Source organism: Carcharodon carcharias, chromosome 14, assembly GCF_017639515.1.
Source record: "Carcharodon carcharias isolate sCarCar2 chromosome 14, sCarCar2.pri, whole genome shotgun sequence".
NCBI lineage: Eukaryota > Metazoa > Chordata > Chondrichthyes > Lamniformes > Lamnidae > Carcharodon > Carcharodon carcharias.
In genome coordinates this window covers 115600494-115618347 of record NC_054480.1, presented here as the reverse complement: position 1 = coordinate 115618347, position 17854 = coordinate 115600494, and the positions used below count along the sequence as shown (strand labels likewise).

At 41.0% G+C, this 17854-nt stretch overlaps 1 protein-coding gene across 7 annotated transcripts in view; it reads left to right on the top strand.

Moving 5' to 3' along the window:
• arid3a (AT rich interactive domain 3A (BRIGHT-like)) overlaps positions 1 to 17854 on the top strand; it is a 103249-nt gene that overhangs the window by 51921 nt on the left and 33474 nt on the right. For all 7 annotated transcript variants that reach the window (XM_041204628.1, XM_041204627.1, XM_041204629.1 and 4 more), the window contains exons 2-4: positions 2822 to 2894; positions 6502 to 6685; positions 8000 to 8244. In XM_041204628.1, coding sequence (XP_041060562.1) covers positions 2822 to 2894; positions 6502 to 6685; positions 8000 to 8244 — 502 coding nt within the window. The remainder of the gene's footprint in view (positions 1 to 2821; positions 2895 to 6501; positions 6686 to 7999; positions 8245 to 17854) is intronic.

Below are 17854 nucleotides of genomic sequence, written 5' to 3'. Positions count from 1 at the left end.
TTTTCATCTTGCTGTGTTTTGGCGGTATCACCCAAAAGCCCAGTGTTAGTTTTCACATGTATGCTGATGACACCCAGCTTTACCTCATTACCACTCTCTCAATTCTTCAGTGTTACTAAATTATCGGACTGTTTATCCAATATCTTGTATGAGATAAGCAGGAATTTCCTCCAATTAAACACTGGAAAGACTGAAGCATTGTTTTCTGTCCGCGCTTCAGACTCCATTCCCTAGCTACTGAGTTCACCTTTTTCTCTAGCAACAGTTGGAGTTTAAACCAGCCTGTAAGTAACGTTGGTATCTCATTTGACCCTGACATGACGTGTTCAAAATTGAGAGGTTTTGATCAGGTAAAAAGGGAAAAGGTATTTCCACTCGTGTTGGTAACTAGAGTAAAAATTTTAAATTGTCACCAAAAGCATGAAGGCAGAGTTTAGGAGACTTATTTGTAATTGGTTGTTAGAATGTGGAATCAGTATCAGTACCATCTACAAGATGCACTGCAGGACTTTACCAAGGCTCCTTCGACAACACCTTCCAAACCCATGACCATTACCATCTAGAAGGACAAGGGCAGCAGATACATGGGAACACTACCACCTGGAAGTTCCCCTCTGAGTCACTCACCATCCTGACTTGGAAATATATTGCTGTTCCTTCACTGTCGCTGGAACTCCCTTCCTAACAGCACTGTGGATGTACCCACACTACATGGACTGCAGTGGTTCAAGAAGGCAGCTCACCACCACCTTCTCAAGGGCAACTAGGGATGGGCCATAAATGCTGGCCCAACCAATGAAGCCCAAATACCCTGAATGAATAAAAAAAAAATCACTAATAGCTTTTAAAGTGAAAATGGATAAATATTCAAAAAAAGAAAATTGGAAAGGTAAGATTTTAAGTGTGAATCAAAGTAGAAAGGCACCAAAAAGCAGATGGAGTCCTGGGCTTTTTTATATAGAACAGGGGTATTGAATTTAAAAGGCAGGAAAAGATGTGAAATTTATACAGTAGGCTTGGATTCTTGGGAATGTGTGCAGTTACACTGTGTACACGGGTGGAATTTCAACATGAAATTCTGCATCAAGGACAAATGGTTAATTCTCTTTTCCTTTGTTATCCCTATCAAAGCCCTGGTCACTTGTAATGGTTGTGGCTGAAATTGAGTCACACCCAAAGTAGGGATTGAACCAAGGTGTCATAGCTTTAAAGATGTCATCCAACTATTGATATCTAAAATATTTAACTTTAAAACCTGCATGGCATACTGCATAAAATGCTTCATCATGTATGCTTAATCAAATGATAAGAATTCCCAAATATTGTTTTTTGTCAGGTTTTTTTTTGTAGGATATTGAGCCGTCTAAAGTATATAGCAAAGAATCAGTTGGATGACATCTGGAATTGAGAGATTGTACTGTACTTGCAAGGTCCAAAAATTGGGCTTTTTTCACTGAAACAGATAGTTAAAGTGGTATCTAGTAGAGATATTCAAAATTATGAAATGTTTTGAAAGGATAAGTAGTGAAAGATTTTCTCCACTGGCTAACAAATGAGTATCAAGGAGGCAGAGGCCTTGAGTTTTTTGGGAGTGGGGCGATAACTACCTATGAAGTCCAGTAGCCTGCATGCATGCAAAGAGTTCAAGGAAGTGAAGGGCTCATTTAAATATTAGTTTCTGGACCAACCCTTGGTGAGATTCACTACCTCATCAGTGGGAGAGAGGGAGGTGGAATTTGGCCACAGGAGACTGCAGCGGGGACCCACAACATTGGAGATAGAGTTACAGGGCAGTTACAGTGCAAGGTTGTGCTCCTGTGCATTCAGTGGAAGGCTGGGGCTGTGGATTGTGTTGGATGGGGAAGCTCAGAGACTGCTTGCAGAGCCTAGTTTGGAGCACATGTACTCCTTCTGACCCACGAGGTGTTCTAAGAGGAAGATTTTTTTCAGACTGTTTTTGGCCTCTTCTAGCTATTCAGCACATCCTGCTGGATTGCAGAGTACAGGAATTCCAATTGCCTTCAAGTGAATATTATGTTGTGACATCACTGTTGTCACCAAACTGCAACTCTTGCATATAGACTATGTAGGTTTGTAGGTTCCAACCTCTCAGCAGGAAGCTTCCTGATGACTTGATTCACTCCAGTTAATATTGTGACAGTGGAGAACTGGCGTGTTGGTGTTAGCATTTTTATTATTTTAGCCCTTAACCTAACCCTTGCCAGTTCAGGTGTGTGTGAGGGGGTGGGGAATGTGGTGGGAGGTTAAGCTAAGGCCATGGTTTCAGAATTACCACTAGAAGTGTGAAATAAGAGGTTAAAAGAAATTGTTTTCAGAGAGTTACATGAATATACAATGCTTTACCCTGTGGCTATGGATAAAGGCGCTATAACATTATTTAAATTAGAACTGGATAAGCATTTAAAAAGAATATTATGTGAGAAAAAGATTAGATTAAATAATTGTAGTTGAGTTAGCACCAGTACAAGGGACAATGATGAAACAGCCTCCTGACTTGTAAATTTTGAGTCTATTTTACTGACCAGGCAGCTGGATGTAATTGCTTTTAAAGATCTGTTTCCATGGTATATGTGGAAAAATTCCATGTTCTTTTATTTATTTGGTGTATATACATGTTATTTTCTTTTACTTAATGACAAGTCCTTTTAAGAGATGGCTAGAGAACAATGAGTAAATTTGTGTTAAATATCCAAATGCATGCTAGAGGCTATCTTTACTCAATCCACTAGGACTTCGATCACATACACGAGGTAACTTGCCTGTTTGCTGTTTTCAAAAACTATATTGTGTTCTTTTTCAGCTCTATGAGCTAGACAATGATCCAAGAAGGAAGGAATTTTTGGATGACCTTTTCAGTTTCATGCAGAAGAGAGGTAAAGGTGTTAAGTTTTTCCCTGTTTTCTCTTTTCTTCTGACTTACTGGTTGGCACCTGGAAAATAACTTATTTCTTCATGTGAGAGCCTGCCCAGTAAGCACTGGCAGGATATTCAACTATAGCTGCGGGTGGGGGGGAGAAAAAAATTAGTTACACTGTGTACACGGGTGGAATTTCAACATGAAACTCTGCATCAAGGACAAATGGTTAGTTCTCTTTTCCTTTGTTATCCCCATCAAAGCCCTGGCCACTTGTAATGGTTGTGGCTGAAATTGAGTCACACCCAAAGTAGGGATTGAACCAAGGTGTCATAGCTTTAAAGATGTCATCCAACTATTGATATCTAAAATATTTAACTTTAAAACCTGCATGGCATACTGCATAAAATGCTTCATCATGTATGCTTAATCAAATGATAAGAATTCCCAAATATTGTTTGTTTTTGTCAGTTTTTTTTGTAAACAAGCTATTTGAGATGATTTTGGTGATTGTAATAAATGTCTTTAATGCAGATAATTTACATTGTCATATGATTGCAGTAGAATATATTTTGAAAAACAAACCCATGCTTAAATTAGTTTTATTTTCATCAGGTTGGTTATAAAATGCCAAAAGCCATCTCTTTATAAAGTAACCTTGTTCTGACAGTCTGTCCCTTCCAAGACTCAGAATCTTGGGCAGAGCTGCTTTTAAGGTTTTAGTATGGATTAGAGTCCTAATATCTTTGAGCCAATTTCTGATATTCATCCTGCTAAATTTGATTTTTGTAGCCTAGTGGCAGATTCATCAAACTCAGTTTTACTTGGGTGTCTACATGTACGCTTGTATGCAACAGCAGATGGGTTAACAACATAAACACCAACAAAATTCACAGACATCATGGAATTCAAATTAAAAGAATAAGTAGCTAGAGCCTGCTGGAAGGCCAAGGCTGGCAAAATATTAAAATACCATGAGTAGCCTGCTAAGAAGATAAAATTCCATTTTTTCAAAAGTTCTGTTGTAAAATCCTAGCAAATTGAATATTTCTATTTTAGTGTTACCCAATGCATCATGCTTCCAGTTTCAGAACTTGACCTAGCACATTTACTGTCCTCTACTCTTGAGATTAGAAATCTTTTCATAACTGCTTTTGTTACTAAAATGTCTCTGATGGGAAAATTTCTAATCAAAATCTAATTGATATGAAGACTTTGTAGCAGTATTGAATTCATAGTATTTGATGCAGCCTTAATAACATTCTTGTTTGTGGCAGAATTTGTTTTAACAGTAATTAATGAACTTTTTTTTGTAAAATATTTAATCTTGCTTTCCTCAGTTTGAAATTGTTATTTGTATATTCTACACCTGTTTATAGCCATTAGAAAATTTGATTAACAGTCTTTAATTTTGAATCCCAAAATGAACAGTGGGTCTTTCTGAATTAATGGAAACCAGCACATCTAAAACTGAAGAACTTGAATTCTGACTGCAAAGTAATTGAATCTCTTAGCAGTTGTAGCCCATAGTTGCCTTATAATTTTAATTGTCCTGATGTACAGATGGAATCAAACCATAGTTACTTCTTAGGGGAAATTATGTCCCATATGATTGGATATTATGACTTTAATTATGTGATTGTTGGTGTCTTTGGAAACTAACACCCCCATCGCCTGCCCTCAACCAGTAAGGGGGAATTATTTTTTAAGCAATCTGAAATATAGCAGCAAATATGTGGAAAAGCATAATAGTGGGAATTTGTATTGATAAAGATAATTTCTGATGCTTTGGGTATATGCTCTTCGTTGAAACTGAAGACTGAAAAATAACTGGAGTCTTTCTTTCATGAGGTGCAGTACTTTCTGATAATATGTAGATTGTCATTTACTCTAATCCATGGTTATTTAACATTTGCAAAGATTTCTACTCTTGATCCATGCCCAAAACCTTTTTGGAATTGTGAAAGAGTGGCAGTTGTCCGATAGGGTTTGTTTTAGATGATCAAATAGCTTGCCCACATTAACTGTCTAGGTTTACACATGAAAATATCCTCTTGGTTGAGGGAGTAGAGGCATGGTTGTACCCATGGGGCCATACTCCATAAAGATTCAACATTTTCAGAATTGAAAAGGAGGAAAAGTGCATGATCTATATCTTACTGCTTTGTTAACATTTAGAGTATAAGAAATGGATTTAAAGAAAAATGTTTCCATTGTTGATATTTTAAATTGTTTTGCTACACATCCGTGTTGAGATTATGCAATTCCATATCTAGCCCTAGAGCGTAATGAGGGGGAAGCATCCACTGGTTGGAATCACACCTAATATAAAGGAAGAGGGTTATGGCTGTTGGAGGCCAATCATCTCAGCCCAGGTCATTGCTGCAGGAGTTCCTCAGGTTAATAATCTAGGCCTAACCATCTTCAGCTCTTCAACAGTGACCTTCCCTCCATCATAAGATTAGAAGTGGGGATGTTCACTGATGTTTACTGTGATCAGTACCATTCATCGCTCCTCAGATACTGAAACAGCCCTTTCCTGCTGCAGCAAGACCTGGATGACATGCGGGCTTGGGCTAATGAGTGGCAAACAACATTCACCCCAGACAAGTGCTGGGCAATGGCTATCTCCAGTGAAGGAAATCTAACCATCTCCCCATGACACTAACAGACATTATCTTTGCTGAATCCTTCACCATTAACATCGTGGGGATCACAGTTGACCAGAACCTTAACTGGACAAGCCACATAAATCCTGTGACTACAGGAGCAGGTCAGAGGCTGGGAATTTTGCAGCGAGTGACCCACCTCTTGATCGTAACCCCCTACCCCACAAAAGTTTTTCCACCATCTACAAGGCACAAGATAGGAGTGTGATGGAATATTCTCCACTTGCCTGGATGAGTGCCACTCCAACAAGCCGGAAACCACCCAGGCAAAGCAGCCCACTTGATTTGAATCCCTTCCATTACCTTAAACTTTCATTCCCTCTAATACCATTGCATAATGGCAACAAGGCACACTGCAGCAACTCGCCAAGGTCCATCCAACAGCACCTCCCAAACCATGACTGCTACCACCATGACAACAAGGCCAGCAGGTATATAGGAACACCACCACCCAGAAGTTCTCCTCCAAGTTGCACAATATCCTGACTTGGAGCTATTTTTCCATTCCATCAATGTTATTGGGTTAAAAACCCGGTGAAACAACACTAAATGGACTGCAATGGTTTAATAAGGTGGCTTTTCACCACCTCTTTGAGGGCAGTTAGGAATGGGAAACAAATGCTGGCCTTGCCAGCGACACATCTCTTGAGCAAATTATTTTTTAAAAAAGGTCATAAAAAGTTGGGCAGCAAATCAGATTTAAAGTGAAAACTCAACTGAAAATACAATTCATTTCTTTATTAATATTTGAGATAAGGGGAAAATGCATATTACAGTAATCCAAATAGTGGTGAATTGGTAATACCCATTCAAATTAGAATGCCTGATGTATATGAATTGTGATGGCACAGTTTAATAATGTAAAATAAATAAACCTGAAAAATTAGGAAGATAATATTATGGATCATGTGATTTTTATTGCATTGAGCTTTTATTAAGTCTGCCTCTTGTTTCTAGGTACTCCAGTCAATCGGATTCCCATAATGGCTAAGCAGGTTCTGGACCTCTATATGCTCTATGCGTTGGTCACTGAGAAAGGGGGCCTAGTGGAGGTCATTAATAAGAAGCTTTGGAGGGAAATTACCAAAGGCCTCAACCTACCCACCTCTATCACAAGTGCCGCCTTTACACTCAGAACTCAGTGAGTTAAAAATGAAGGTTTAAAATGGTGAAATTTGCTGGAACAGCTAATTACAGTGGCACACAACTGGATTGTGTCAATTTGTAAATGGAAGTGTCTTGTATTGTTACATCGCAGTTCTCAAATAATCAATAATCTTTACCATAATGGCCTGCTCTCCAATGGCAACAGCAGGCAGATGACTTGGCTGCAGTCCTCCACTACCTCCTGGATAAGATGTTGAATTGAGGCCCTGTTTTCCCCCTTGGGTGGATATAAAAGTTCCATGACATTATTTGAAGAAGAACAGGGAGCTCTTTTTGTGTGCTGGCCACTAGCTCTCAGCAATTAATACTAACAGATTACCCTGGCTACTAATTCCATTGCTGTTTGTGGGATCTTTCTGTGCACTAATTGACTACAGCATTCTTCAACATTACAGAAGTGGCCATACTTTTTAAAAAGCAACTTAATTTCCTGTGAATTACTTGGGATTGGTCTTGAGTTGTGAAAGGCATTATATAAATGCTAGTTTGCTAGTTCTTTCTAAATTTTTATTTTTAAAATATTAACACATTATAAAATATTGGGTTGAAAGTGTTAATATTGTTCTATTTATTTGCTCTGTTTCAAGTTCTTCTTGAAGAGCACTATTATGATGAACTAGAATAGGAAAAATATGTTTGTGTCTCCTCCTTGAGGAAGCTCCACAAATATCCCCATCCTCAAATGATGGAGGAGCCCACCACATCAGTGCAAAAGATAAGGCTGAAGCATTTGCTACAATCTTCAGCCAGAAGTGCCGAGTGAATGATCCAACTTGGCCTCTTCCGGAGGTCTCCAGCATCACAGATGCCAGTCTTCAGCCAATTCAATTCACTCCACATAATATAAAGAAACTGCTGAAGGTACTGGATAGTGCAAAGGCTATCCTTCATTAGGAGTGACAAATCACATTTTAAAATATAAATACATTGTAAAGCTGGTTACTTTATTCTCATGGTCATTTGTTTCAAAATGAAGCCAGTGCAATGATATAATCTTTCCATCATGTAGATGCAATGCATAAAAATTTTAAAATATGTAAAATTTTTCCTAAGTTGCCCATGTACAAGTTTTGGTTCAATTTACTGTAATCTGTTTTAATGTCAATCAGTAATGAAAATAGGTTGATCACCATGCTTAAATCTGTTTGTAATTGGTATGACTGTTACTGACTATAATTGCTACTCCTTAGATTTGCCTGATATTGACCACTACCCATATTGTTCATTACCTTAGAATTGTGAATGTAATGTTCAGATACAACATAACTTGTGCCTACGTTTTTGGCAGATATATGAAATACCTGTACCCATATGAATGTGAGAAGAGAGGTCTGAGCTCTCCTAATGAACTGCAGGTTGCTATTGATAGCAATCGACGAGAGGGTCGAAGACATGGCTTTGGATCAACTCTTTATAGCTACTCTCCTAGTGGAACATCTTCAGTGCTATCCTCTCCAAAATTGCAAGTGCCTACACTAAGTCTAGCAACAACTAATGGCAGCCCTATAAGTCAGCTCGTAAAAATAAAGAAAGGTATTTAATTACATGTTATGTAAGATTGGACCCATTGCAAATCTGTCTTTAAATTAGTTTTTGAAAGATACTGTTATACTGATATGCTGCAGCTTCTTAGTTATTGCATGCACAGAATTATATAGACTGTATAGACCATTCACTTCCAACAGGTCTGTACCAATGTTTATGCTCCCACATAAGTTTATGATCAGCAAACTCTGTTTTCACCGATGGAAAGTGTTCCACCCTTTCAGTCATAAATGAAATTTACAGCTTCCTTTCAATATATGCAGTTCAATGGCATTTTTCTTCCAGTTACTGTTGTTTTTAATCCTTATTCCTCAGCTTTTTGCCTGTGGGCTCCTTACTGGAATATGTTTCCTCCAGCATTTGCCAACATTTTGTACCTCCTTATCAAGGTCGTTTTCTGTGTGTGAGCCCATCACAGCAAGTTCTGCAGGTTTTCCACACCTATCCTCCTCCAGTATCCCATCTCCATCCTCCAGCTGCATGGAAGTGACCTAGCTATTTTCCATTCTTATCTATTACATTGTAGGCAGAGAATCATCTGCATTGGCATTCATCCCATTCCTGTAGTTACCTCTGGAGTGATCTAAGGATCCAACCTTGGCTCCCTTCTGTTTCTCATCTACATAGACTCATAGACATTTATAGTACAGAAGGAGGCCATTTGGCTCATTGTGTCCACGCCAGTCAACAAAGATCTGACGACACTAATCCCATTTTCCGGCGCTTGGCCCATAGCCCTGGAGGCTATGGCAATACAAGTGAGTATCTAAATACTTAATAAATGATAGGAGAATTTCTGGCTCAACCACCCTTTCAGGCAGTGAGTTCCAGACTCCTACCCCTCTGGGTGAAAAAATTTCTCCTCAGCTCTCCTCTTAGCCTTCTACCTTTTACCTTAAATTTCTACATGTTACCCCTCAATGATATCTGCCGCAAACACATTAGGTGCCAACGACACAGCTGTATCTCACCACCACTTCTTTGGATAGCCCCACTGCCTCTGATAAGTCTCTTTGCTTTTCTGACATCTGGAAGTAATAGACAGACCTAAGTGATCCCACAACCAATGGACCAGATCTAAGCTCTTCAGTCCTGCCACATCCAGTAGTGAATACTGGAGGAGGCTCCATAAATATCTCCATCTTCAATGATGAGGGAGCCTAGCATCAGTGCAAAAGGTGAGGCTGAAGCAGTTGCGACTATCTTCAGCCAGAAGTGCTGAACGGATGAACCATATTAGCCTCCTCCTGATGGTCCCGGCATCACAGATACCAGTCTTCAGCCAATTCAATTCACTTCATGTGATATCACGAGACAGCTGAAGGCACTCAATACTGCAGAGGCTATGGGCCCTGACAACGTTCTGGCAGAATTATTGAAGACTTATGCTCCGGATCTAGACGCGGCCCTAGCCAAGCTGTTCCAGTACAGCTACAACACTGGTATCAACCTGGCAATGAGAAATATTGCCCAGGTATGTCCTGTCCACAAAAAGCATGACAAATCCAACCAAGCCAATTACTGATCCATCAGCAAAGTGATGGAACCACTGATTAGAGTCATAGCACAATGGAAGATGGTTGTGGTTGTTGGAAGTCAATCATCTCAATCCTAGGACATCACCACAGGAGTTTCCCAGGGTATTGTTCAAGGACCAACCATCATCTTCAACTGCTTCATCAATGATCTATCCTCCATCATAAAGGTAGAAGTGCGGATCATTACAGATGGTTGCAAAATGTTCGGTACCATTCACGACCTCTCAGATACTGAAGCAGTCGGTATGCATATGCAGCAAGATCCAACAGTAGGTAGGCTTGGGCTGATAAGTGGCAAGTAACATTTGCCAGAGAATGACCATCTCCAACAAGAGAGAATCTAATCATCTCCCCATGACATTCAACGGCATTACCATCACTGAATCGTCCACTATCATTACCATTGACCAGAAACTGAACTGGACTGCCATACTGGAACTGCCAGATAAATACTGTGGCTACAAGAGCAGTTCAGAGGCTGGGAATCCTGTGACGAGTAAGCCACCTCCTGACTCCCCAAAGCCTGTCCACCATCTGCAAGGCTTAAGGCAGGAGTGTGATGGAATGCTGTTCACTTGACTGGATGAGTGCAGCTCCAACAACACTCCAGCTTGATGCCATCCAGGCAAAAGCAGCCTGCTTGACTGGCACCCCATCCATCACCTTAAACGTTCACTGCCTTCATCACCGATGCACAGTGGCAGCAGTTTGTATTATCTACAAGATGCACTGCAGTAACTCAGCAAGGTTCCTTTGACAGCACTTTCCAAATGCATGACCTCTACCATCTAGGAGGACAAGGGCACCAGGTACATGGGAATGCCATCACCTTCGAGTTCTCCTTCAAGCCACACTTCATTCTCACTGGAACTATATCACTGTTCCTTTATTTTTGCTGGGTCAAAAACCTGGAACTCCATCCCTAAAGGGGCTGCGGGTGTACCTACACCACATGGGCTGCAGCAGTTCAAGAAGGTAGCTCACCGCCAACTTAAGGGTAATTAAGGATGAGCAACACATACATACGAACTTACATACATATGAATTTACTTACGAACATACGAAATAAGAACAGAAGTATGCCATTTGTCCCCTTGAGCCTGCTCTGCCATTCAATAAGATCATGACTGATCTGTTTGTGTTTAGAATTCCACATTCCCATCTACTCCTGAAAACCTTAGATTCTTGTTAGGCAAGGGAATCAATCCACCTCTGTCTTAAAAATATTCAGTGACCAACCCCCCCCCCCCCCACCCACCCACCCACACTGCCTTCTATGGCAAAGAGTTCCAATCGCACAGCCCTTGGCAGGGAAAAAAATTCTCCTCATCTGTTCTGAAAGGGCAACCCCTAATTTTAAAACAGTGCCCCTTTATTTTTGACTCACCCACAAGAGGAAACATCCTTTCCACATCCAGCTTGTCAATACCATTCATTGTCTTATATATTTCACCCCTCCCACTCTTCTATACTCCAGTAAAAATAAGCCCAGCCTGTTTAACATTTCCTCATCCAGGTATCAACCTAGTAAACCTCCTCTGAACCACCACCACCACCACCAATGTTTCCTTAAACAAGGAGACCAAAACTGCGCACACTATGCAAGAAGTGGTCTCACTAATGCCCTATATAACGGAAGCATAACATCCTTACCTTTATGTTCAATTCCTCTCAAAATAAAGGATGGCATTCCATTAGCCTTTTAATTACTTGCTGTACCTGCATACTAACGTTTTGTGACTCATGCAGTAAAACACCTAGATCCCTCTGCGCCTTGGAATTCTGCAGCTGTTCTCTATTTAACTAATAGTCTTTTTTATTATTCTTCCTGCCAAAGTGAACAACTTCACATTTTCCCACATTATATTCCATCTGCCAGATTTTGCCTACTCACTTGATCTCTATCTACATCCAACTGCAACCTCCTTATTTCCTCTTGACAACAAACTTTCCTACCTATCTTTGTGTCATCTGCAAATTTAGCTATCATTCCTTTGGTCCCTTCATCCAAGTCATTGATATAAATTGTAACAAGTTGAGGCCCCAGCACAAACCCCTGTGGGACACTACTCGTCACATCTTGCTAATCAGAAAAAGACCCATTTATGCATTCTCTGTTTTCTGCCAGTCAGTCAATTTTCTTTGCAATTTTCTAATATGTTGCCCCCTACACCATGAACTTTTATTTTCTGCAATCACCTGTGATGTGGTACCTTATCCAAGTGCAAGTACAGCATGTCTCCAGGCTTCCCTTTATCCACAGCACAAAGAACTCCAATAAGTTGCTTAAACACGATTTCCCTTTCACAAAACCGTGCTGACTCTTCCCGATTACCTTGAGCTATAACCTCCTTAATGATCACTTCTAACACCTTCTCCACGACAGACATCATGTTAACTGGCCTATAGTTTCGTGTTTCCTGCCTCCGCCTCTCCTTGAATAGAGGGGTTATATTTGCTACTTTCCAGTCTGATAGACCCTTTCCAGAATCTAGGCAATTTTGGAAAATTAACACCAACATATCTACTAACTCATTAGCCACCTCTTTAAGACCCTAGGCTGAAGTCCATTAGGACCCGGAGACTTGTCAGCTTGTAGCTCCATCAGTTTGCTCAGTAATGCTTCCTGAGTGACTGTAATTTCACCAAGTTCCCCTCTCCTTCCACCTCCTGATTTAAATGTTGGCCTAGCAATGATGCCCACATCCTGTGGAAGAATTTGTAAAAAAAAAATTGGATAAGCAGAATTTCTTCCAACTAAATATTTGAAAGACTGAAGCCATTCTCTTTGATCCCTGCCAAAAACTCTTGTTTCTTGGCCACTGTTTCCATCTCTGACAGTTACTTTGGGTGAATTGAAAGCATTTGCAACCTCGCTGTTGCATTTGACCTGAATTTCCGACCATGTATCCACCATCACCAAAATTGCCTATTGCCACTTCACTGATATTGCTTGTCCCTGACTCCACCTCGGCTCATCTGCTGAAACCTTCGTCCATGCCTTTTGTCACCTCTAGACTTGTGATGTAGGACAGTATTGGAATACCCGACAATGATTACACTTCAAAAGTACTTCATTAGCTGTAAAGTGTTTTGGGGCAGCTTGTGGTCATGACAGCTCATTTTTCATCCCACATAAACTTTCACGCATTCAAAACACTATTGTCCCTACCTTAACTTGCTCCAAATCTCACTGACGCCTCACCTGTGCCTGCTCACCTTATTGGTTCTCTGTCGGACAAGGCCTTGATTTTAAAATCCTCATCCTTGTTTGAAAAGCCCCCCGAGGCTTCGACCCTCCCTGCCTCCTCCAGCGTTACAAGCCTTCAAGATCTCTGCGCTCTTCCTATTCTGGCCTCTTGCACATCCTTGATTTTAATTGCTCTAGCACTGGCGGCTGTGCTTTCAGTTGCCTTAACTTCTCAGCCTCTCTACCCCTCTCTTCTTTAAGATGTTCCTTAAAACCTGCCTCTTTGTTCAAACTTTGTCTCAACTGTCCTGCTATCTCCTCCTGTGACTCACTTTTTTTAAAATTGTTCTTGGCTCACACCGTGGCAGCAAATATTGGTAGGAGTTATTTATATGCCACCAAACGGTAGTGGTAGTATGAGACATGGTATTAATCAGGAGATTAGAGAAGCATGTAGCATGGTAATACAATAATCATGGGTGATTTCAATCTGCATATAGACTAGGTAAACCTAATGAGCAATAATGCTGTGGAGAACAAGTTTCTGGAGTGGGTAAGGGATGGGTTTCTAGAACTGTATGCTGAGGAACTGATGAGAACAAGCTATTTTAGATCTAGTATTATGTTAGGAGAAAGGGCTAATTAATAATCTTGGAAAAGAACCTTCAGAGATGAGTGACCATAATATGATAAAATTTTACATGATGTTTGAAAGTGAGAAAGTTCAATCTGAACCCAGGGTGTTAAATTTGAACAAAGGAAATAATGAAGGTATGAGGGGCAAATTGGCTGATAGATTGAGAAAAAACATAAAAAAGGTATGATGGCATCATACATAGTTTACAGTAACTAGACAATTGGGTATTGCTGAAAAAATATATTTTGTCGAAGCTTTTCGTCTTGCTGTCTTCAGCACAATTGCAAGAATACCAATGTAAGGAAGCAACAACTTTATCCCGAATGAGAAGAGTGCTGATTGCTGAGAGTGCTGGTTGGCAAGTGGACTCTGGTAGAGGTGTTGCCATGGAAAATGTACCAGTTAATCGTGACTGACAGTTAACTGCCAAGTATTGTTTGAAATTTAAACCAGGCAGCTTGACTCTGCTCAAGGCATTTCCCTGAGGAGTGAACCAGCGAATGGCTATCACTTATTTTGTTAGTTGAAACAGGCGCAATGTGTGTACACACATTCTTTCTGTCTGCAAAGAACAGGGCCCTGTGTATTAATATATGTAGCTTTCAATACATGCTAATGTGCCACACTGCAAGTCCGACTGACAACCTTAAATTGGTTGTCGACGTATTTTTTAGCATACTGAGGATCATTTATCAAATGTTGTCCAACCTCGGAGATGTTCACTGATGATTGCACAATATTCAGCACTAGTCGCAACTCATCAGATACTGAAGCAATCCATGTCCAAATGCAGCAAGACCTGGACAACACCCAGGCTTGGGTTGACAGTTGGCAAGTAACATTCGTGCCAGGCAATGACCATCTCCAACAAGAGAGAATCTAACCATTACCCCATGACATTCAATCATTAGCACCACTGAATCCCCTGATAACAACATCCTGTGGTGTTATTATTGACCAGAAAAACTGAACTGGATTAACCGTATGAATACTGTGGCTACAAGAGCAGGTCAGAGGCTGGGAATCCTATAACTAGGAACTTGCCTCCTGACTCTCCAAAGCCTTTCCACCATCTACAAGGCACAAGTCAGGAGTGTGATGCAACTCCACTTGCCTGGATAAGTGCAGCTCCAGCAACACTGAAGAAGCTTGACACCATTCAGGTCACAGTAGCCTGCTTGATTGGCACACCATCCACAAATATTCACTCCTTCCACCACTCTCACACAGTGGCAGCAGTGTGTACCATGTATAAGATGCACTGCAGGAACTCACCAAGGCTCCTTAGACAGCACCTTTCAAACCTACGACCACTACCATCTAGAAGGGAAAGGGCAGCAGACACATGGGAATACCACCACCAGGAAGTTCCCCTACAAGCTCTGACTTAGAACTATATTGCCATTCTTTCACTATCTCTGGGTCAAAATCCTGGAACTCCCTCCCTAACAGCACTGTGGATGTATCTACACCACATGGACTGCAGCAGTTCAAGAAGGCAGCTCACCACCACCTTCTCGAGGGCAATTAGGGATGGACAATAAATGCTGGCCTAGCTAGCGTTGCCCACATTCCATAAAAATGAACAAAACAAAATCATGTTTGACGAACCTGTTAAAAGTTTTTTTTTGAGGATGTTACTAACAGAATTGATAAAGGGGAGTTGGTAGATGTAGTATACTTGGATTTTCAGAAGGTTTTTGATAGTCTCCCACTGGAGTTTGGTTAGCAAATTTAAAGCACATGGGATAGGAGGCAATATGTTGGCATGTGTTAAGGATTGGTTAATGGGCAGAAAACAAGGAATAAAGGGGCCATTCTCGCATTGACTGTCTGTGACTAGTGAGGTAATGCAAGGATCAATACTTGGGCCACAGTTGTTCACAATAATATTGAATGATTTGGATGTGCATGCTAAATGTAATATTCCAGAGTTTGAAGATGACACAAAGCTAGGTGGGAATGTGTGTTGTGAGGAAGATGCAAAATGGCTTCAAGGGGATTTGGATAGACTTAGTGAGTGGGCAAAAACATGGCAGCTGGAATATTGTGTGGCAAAATGTGAGGTAATCTACACTTCCTAATCTCTTGCCATTTAAGAAATACTCTGCACATCCGTTCCTCCTACCAGCGTAGATGTACAATGGGACCTGGGTGTCCTCATCATTACATCACTGAAAGCTAGCATGCAGATGCAGCAAGCAGTTAGGAAGGCTAATGGTGTGTTGGTCTTTATCACAAGAGGATTTGAGTGCAGGAGTAGCAAAGTCTTGCTTCAATTGTATAGAATCTTGGTTAGACCACACCTGGAGCGGTGTGTGCAACTTTTGGTCCCCTTATCTCAGGAACGATATTGTTACCATAAATGGAGTGCAACAAAGGTCCACAGACTTGTTCCCGGGATGGAGGGACTGTCCTATGAAGAGAGATTGGGAAAACTGTATTCGCTAGCATTTTGGAGAATGAGAGGTGATCTAACTGAAAGCTACAAAATACTTAAAAGCATTCGACAGGGCAGGTTCAGGTAAGATGTTTCTGCTGGTTGGGGAGTCAAGAACCAGAGGACACAGGTTCAAAATAAGGGGGAAGCCACTTAGAGCTGAGAAGGAGAAACGTTTTTGCTCAGGTTTGTGAATTTTTGGAATTCTCTATCCCAGAGGGCTGTGGAACCCTTGTCATTGAGCTTGTTTAAAGCAGAGATTGACAGATTTCTAAATATCAATGACAATATGGGAAATGAGGATAATGTTCGGAAAAAAGCATTGAAGTGGAAGATCAGCTATGATCATATTGAATGGTGGAGTAGGCTCAATGGGCTGAATGGCCTACTTCTGCTCCCGTGTTCCTATAGCCAATAATTTAATTCATTATGACAGTGGTTCCCAAAGTGGAGTCTGCATTTCTCTGGGGTTGTGGCAGATGTGTCATAGGGATACTTTTCTCTTAATTGTGTAATGGGAGATTTTCAGGGATGAGAATCTTTTTCCAACCCCAGCCTCACCCCACCCCTCCATAGTTCTAGGATTTCCCAATGCAAGTGTCCCTGGTGCTCAGGCTAATGCGCCACCACTCAGATTCCCATTGCTTGCTGCTCCACCAATCAAAGATTATTTCTCTCCCATGATTGTTGCTGATGGGCACATTGTTGCTGAGATGCAGTTGTGCCTATTAGCTGCAAGCACGGGAGAGAGGGAACCTGTGATTGGAGGAGCAGTGTATAGGTGAGTGGCAGCATATGAGCTTGAGCACCGACATGGCAGTGGTGTAAGAGCAGCAGCTGCTGGTCCAAATACTCTTAGTGAAAGAGGTGCCTACTTGACCCATAGGTCTGTGGACTGCTGGGCAGACACAGCCTGCTTAGCCCAATTCACCACCGTGGTGCAACCATCTTATAAAGGTACAAAGGAGTGCGAGGAGGTGGTGAGGTTTGGGAAGAGGGGCTACTGAATAACAGTTAGCTGAAGGGGTTTTGGGAAGAGAGGCTGCCGAGTAAATGAGTAGTGGGGAGGGGTTTGGGAAGAGGCGTTGCTTAGTGAGTGAGAGACGAGGGGTTGGGAAGAGGGTGAGTTGGGAAGAAGGGCTACTGAGTGAGGGGAGGGATATTGCAACACGGGGCTGCTGAGTGTGTGGGTGGGGGGAGTGGTTGGGAAGAGGAGCTACTGATTGGGTGACTCTGGGTGGGGGTGGGAATTTACAAAACGTGTAGTTATTAGAGGAGTAAATAAATTATTATTAATACAGTCATATGTACCTGTAACTATAATGACTTCTGAAACATGTAGTCATTAAAGGGGCAGTTAGAAAAGAAACTGCCTTGCCTGTAAAGGGTACTCAAAAGGTTGGTAAATCTGAATAGTGATACACAACTAATAAAGCTTGAGAACCACTGCATTATGACCAGAGTCTAAGGCCATGACATTGTTGTTTGTGCAACGCTGTTACCCACTAGATAAACCTATCGGTTCATCAAGGAGCCCTGATATGGTTGGATTTTGACTAAACTGTAAATGACTTTTGATCATCAAACACTGGATTTTTGTTCTTTGTTTTTAAATGATACAAAATTTGCACTGTGAAGAAAATGGTGGACTATTAGCACTGCTGAAAAAGTAATGGGCACAACAAAAAGGCGTTATTTGAAATTGCTTCCCTTAGAGGCCTCATAAACACTTCTCATACATTTTAATATTTTTAGACCTTTTATCAATGTTTGTGAATGTTGGTGGTCTCATT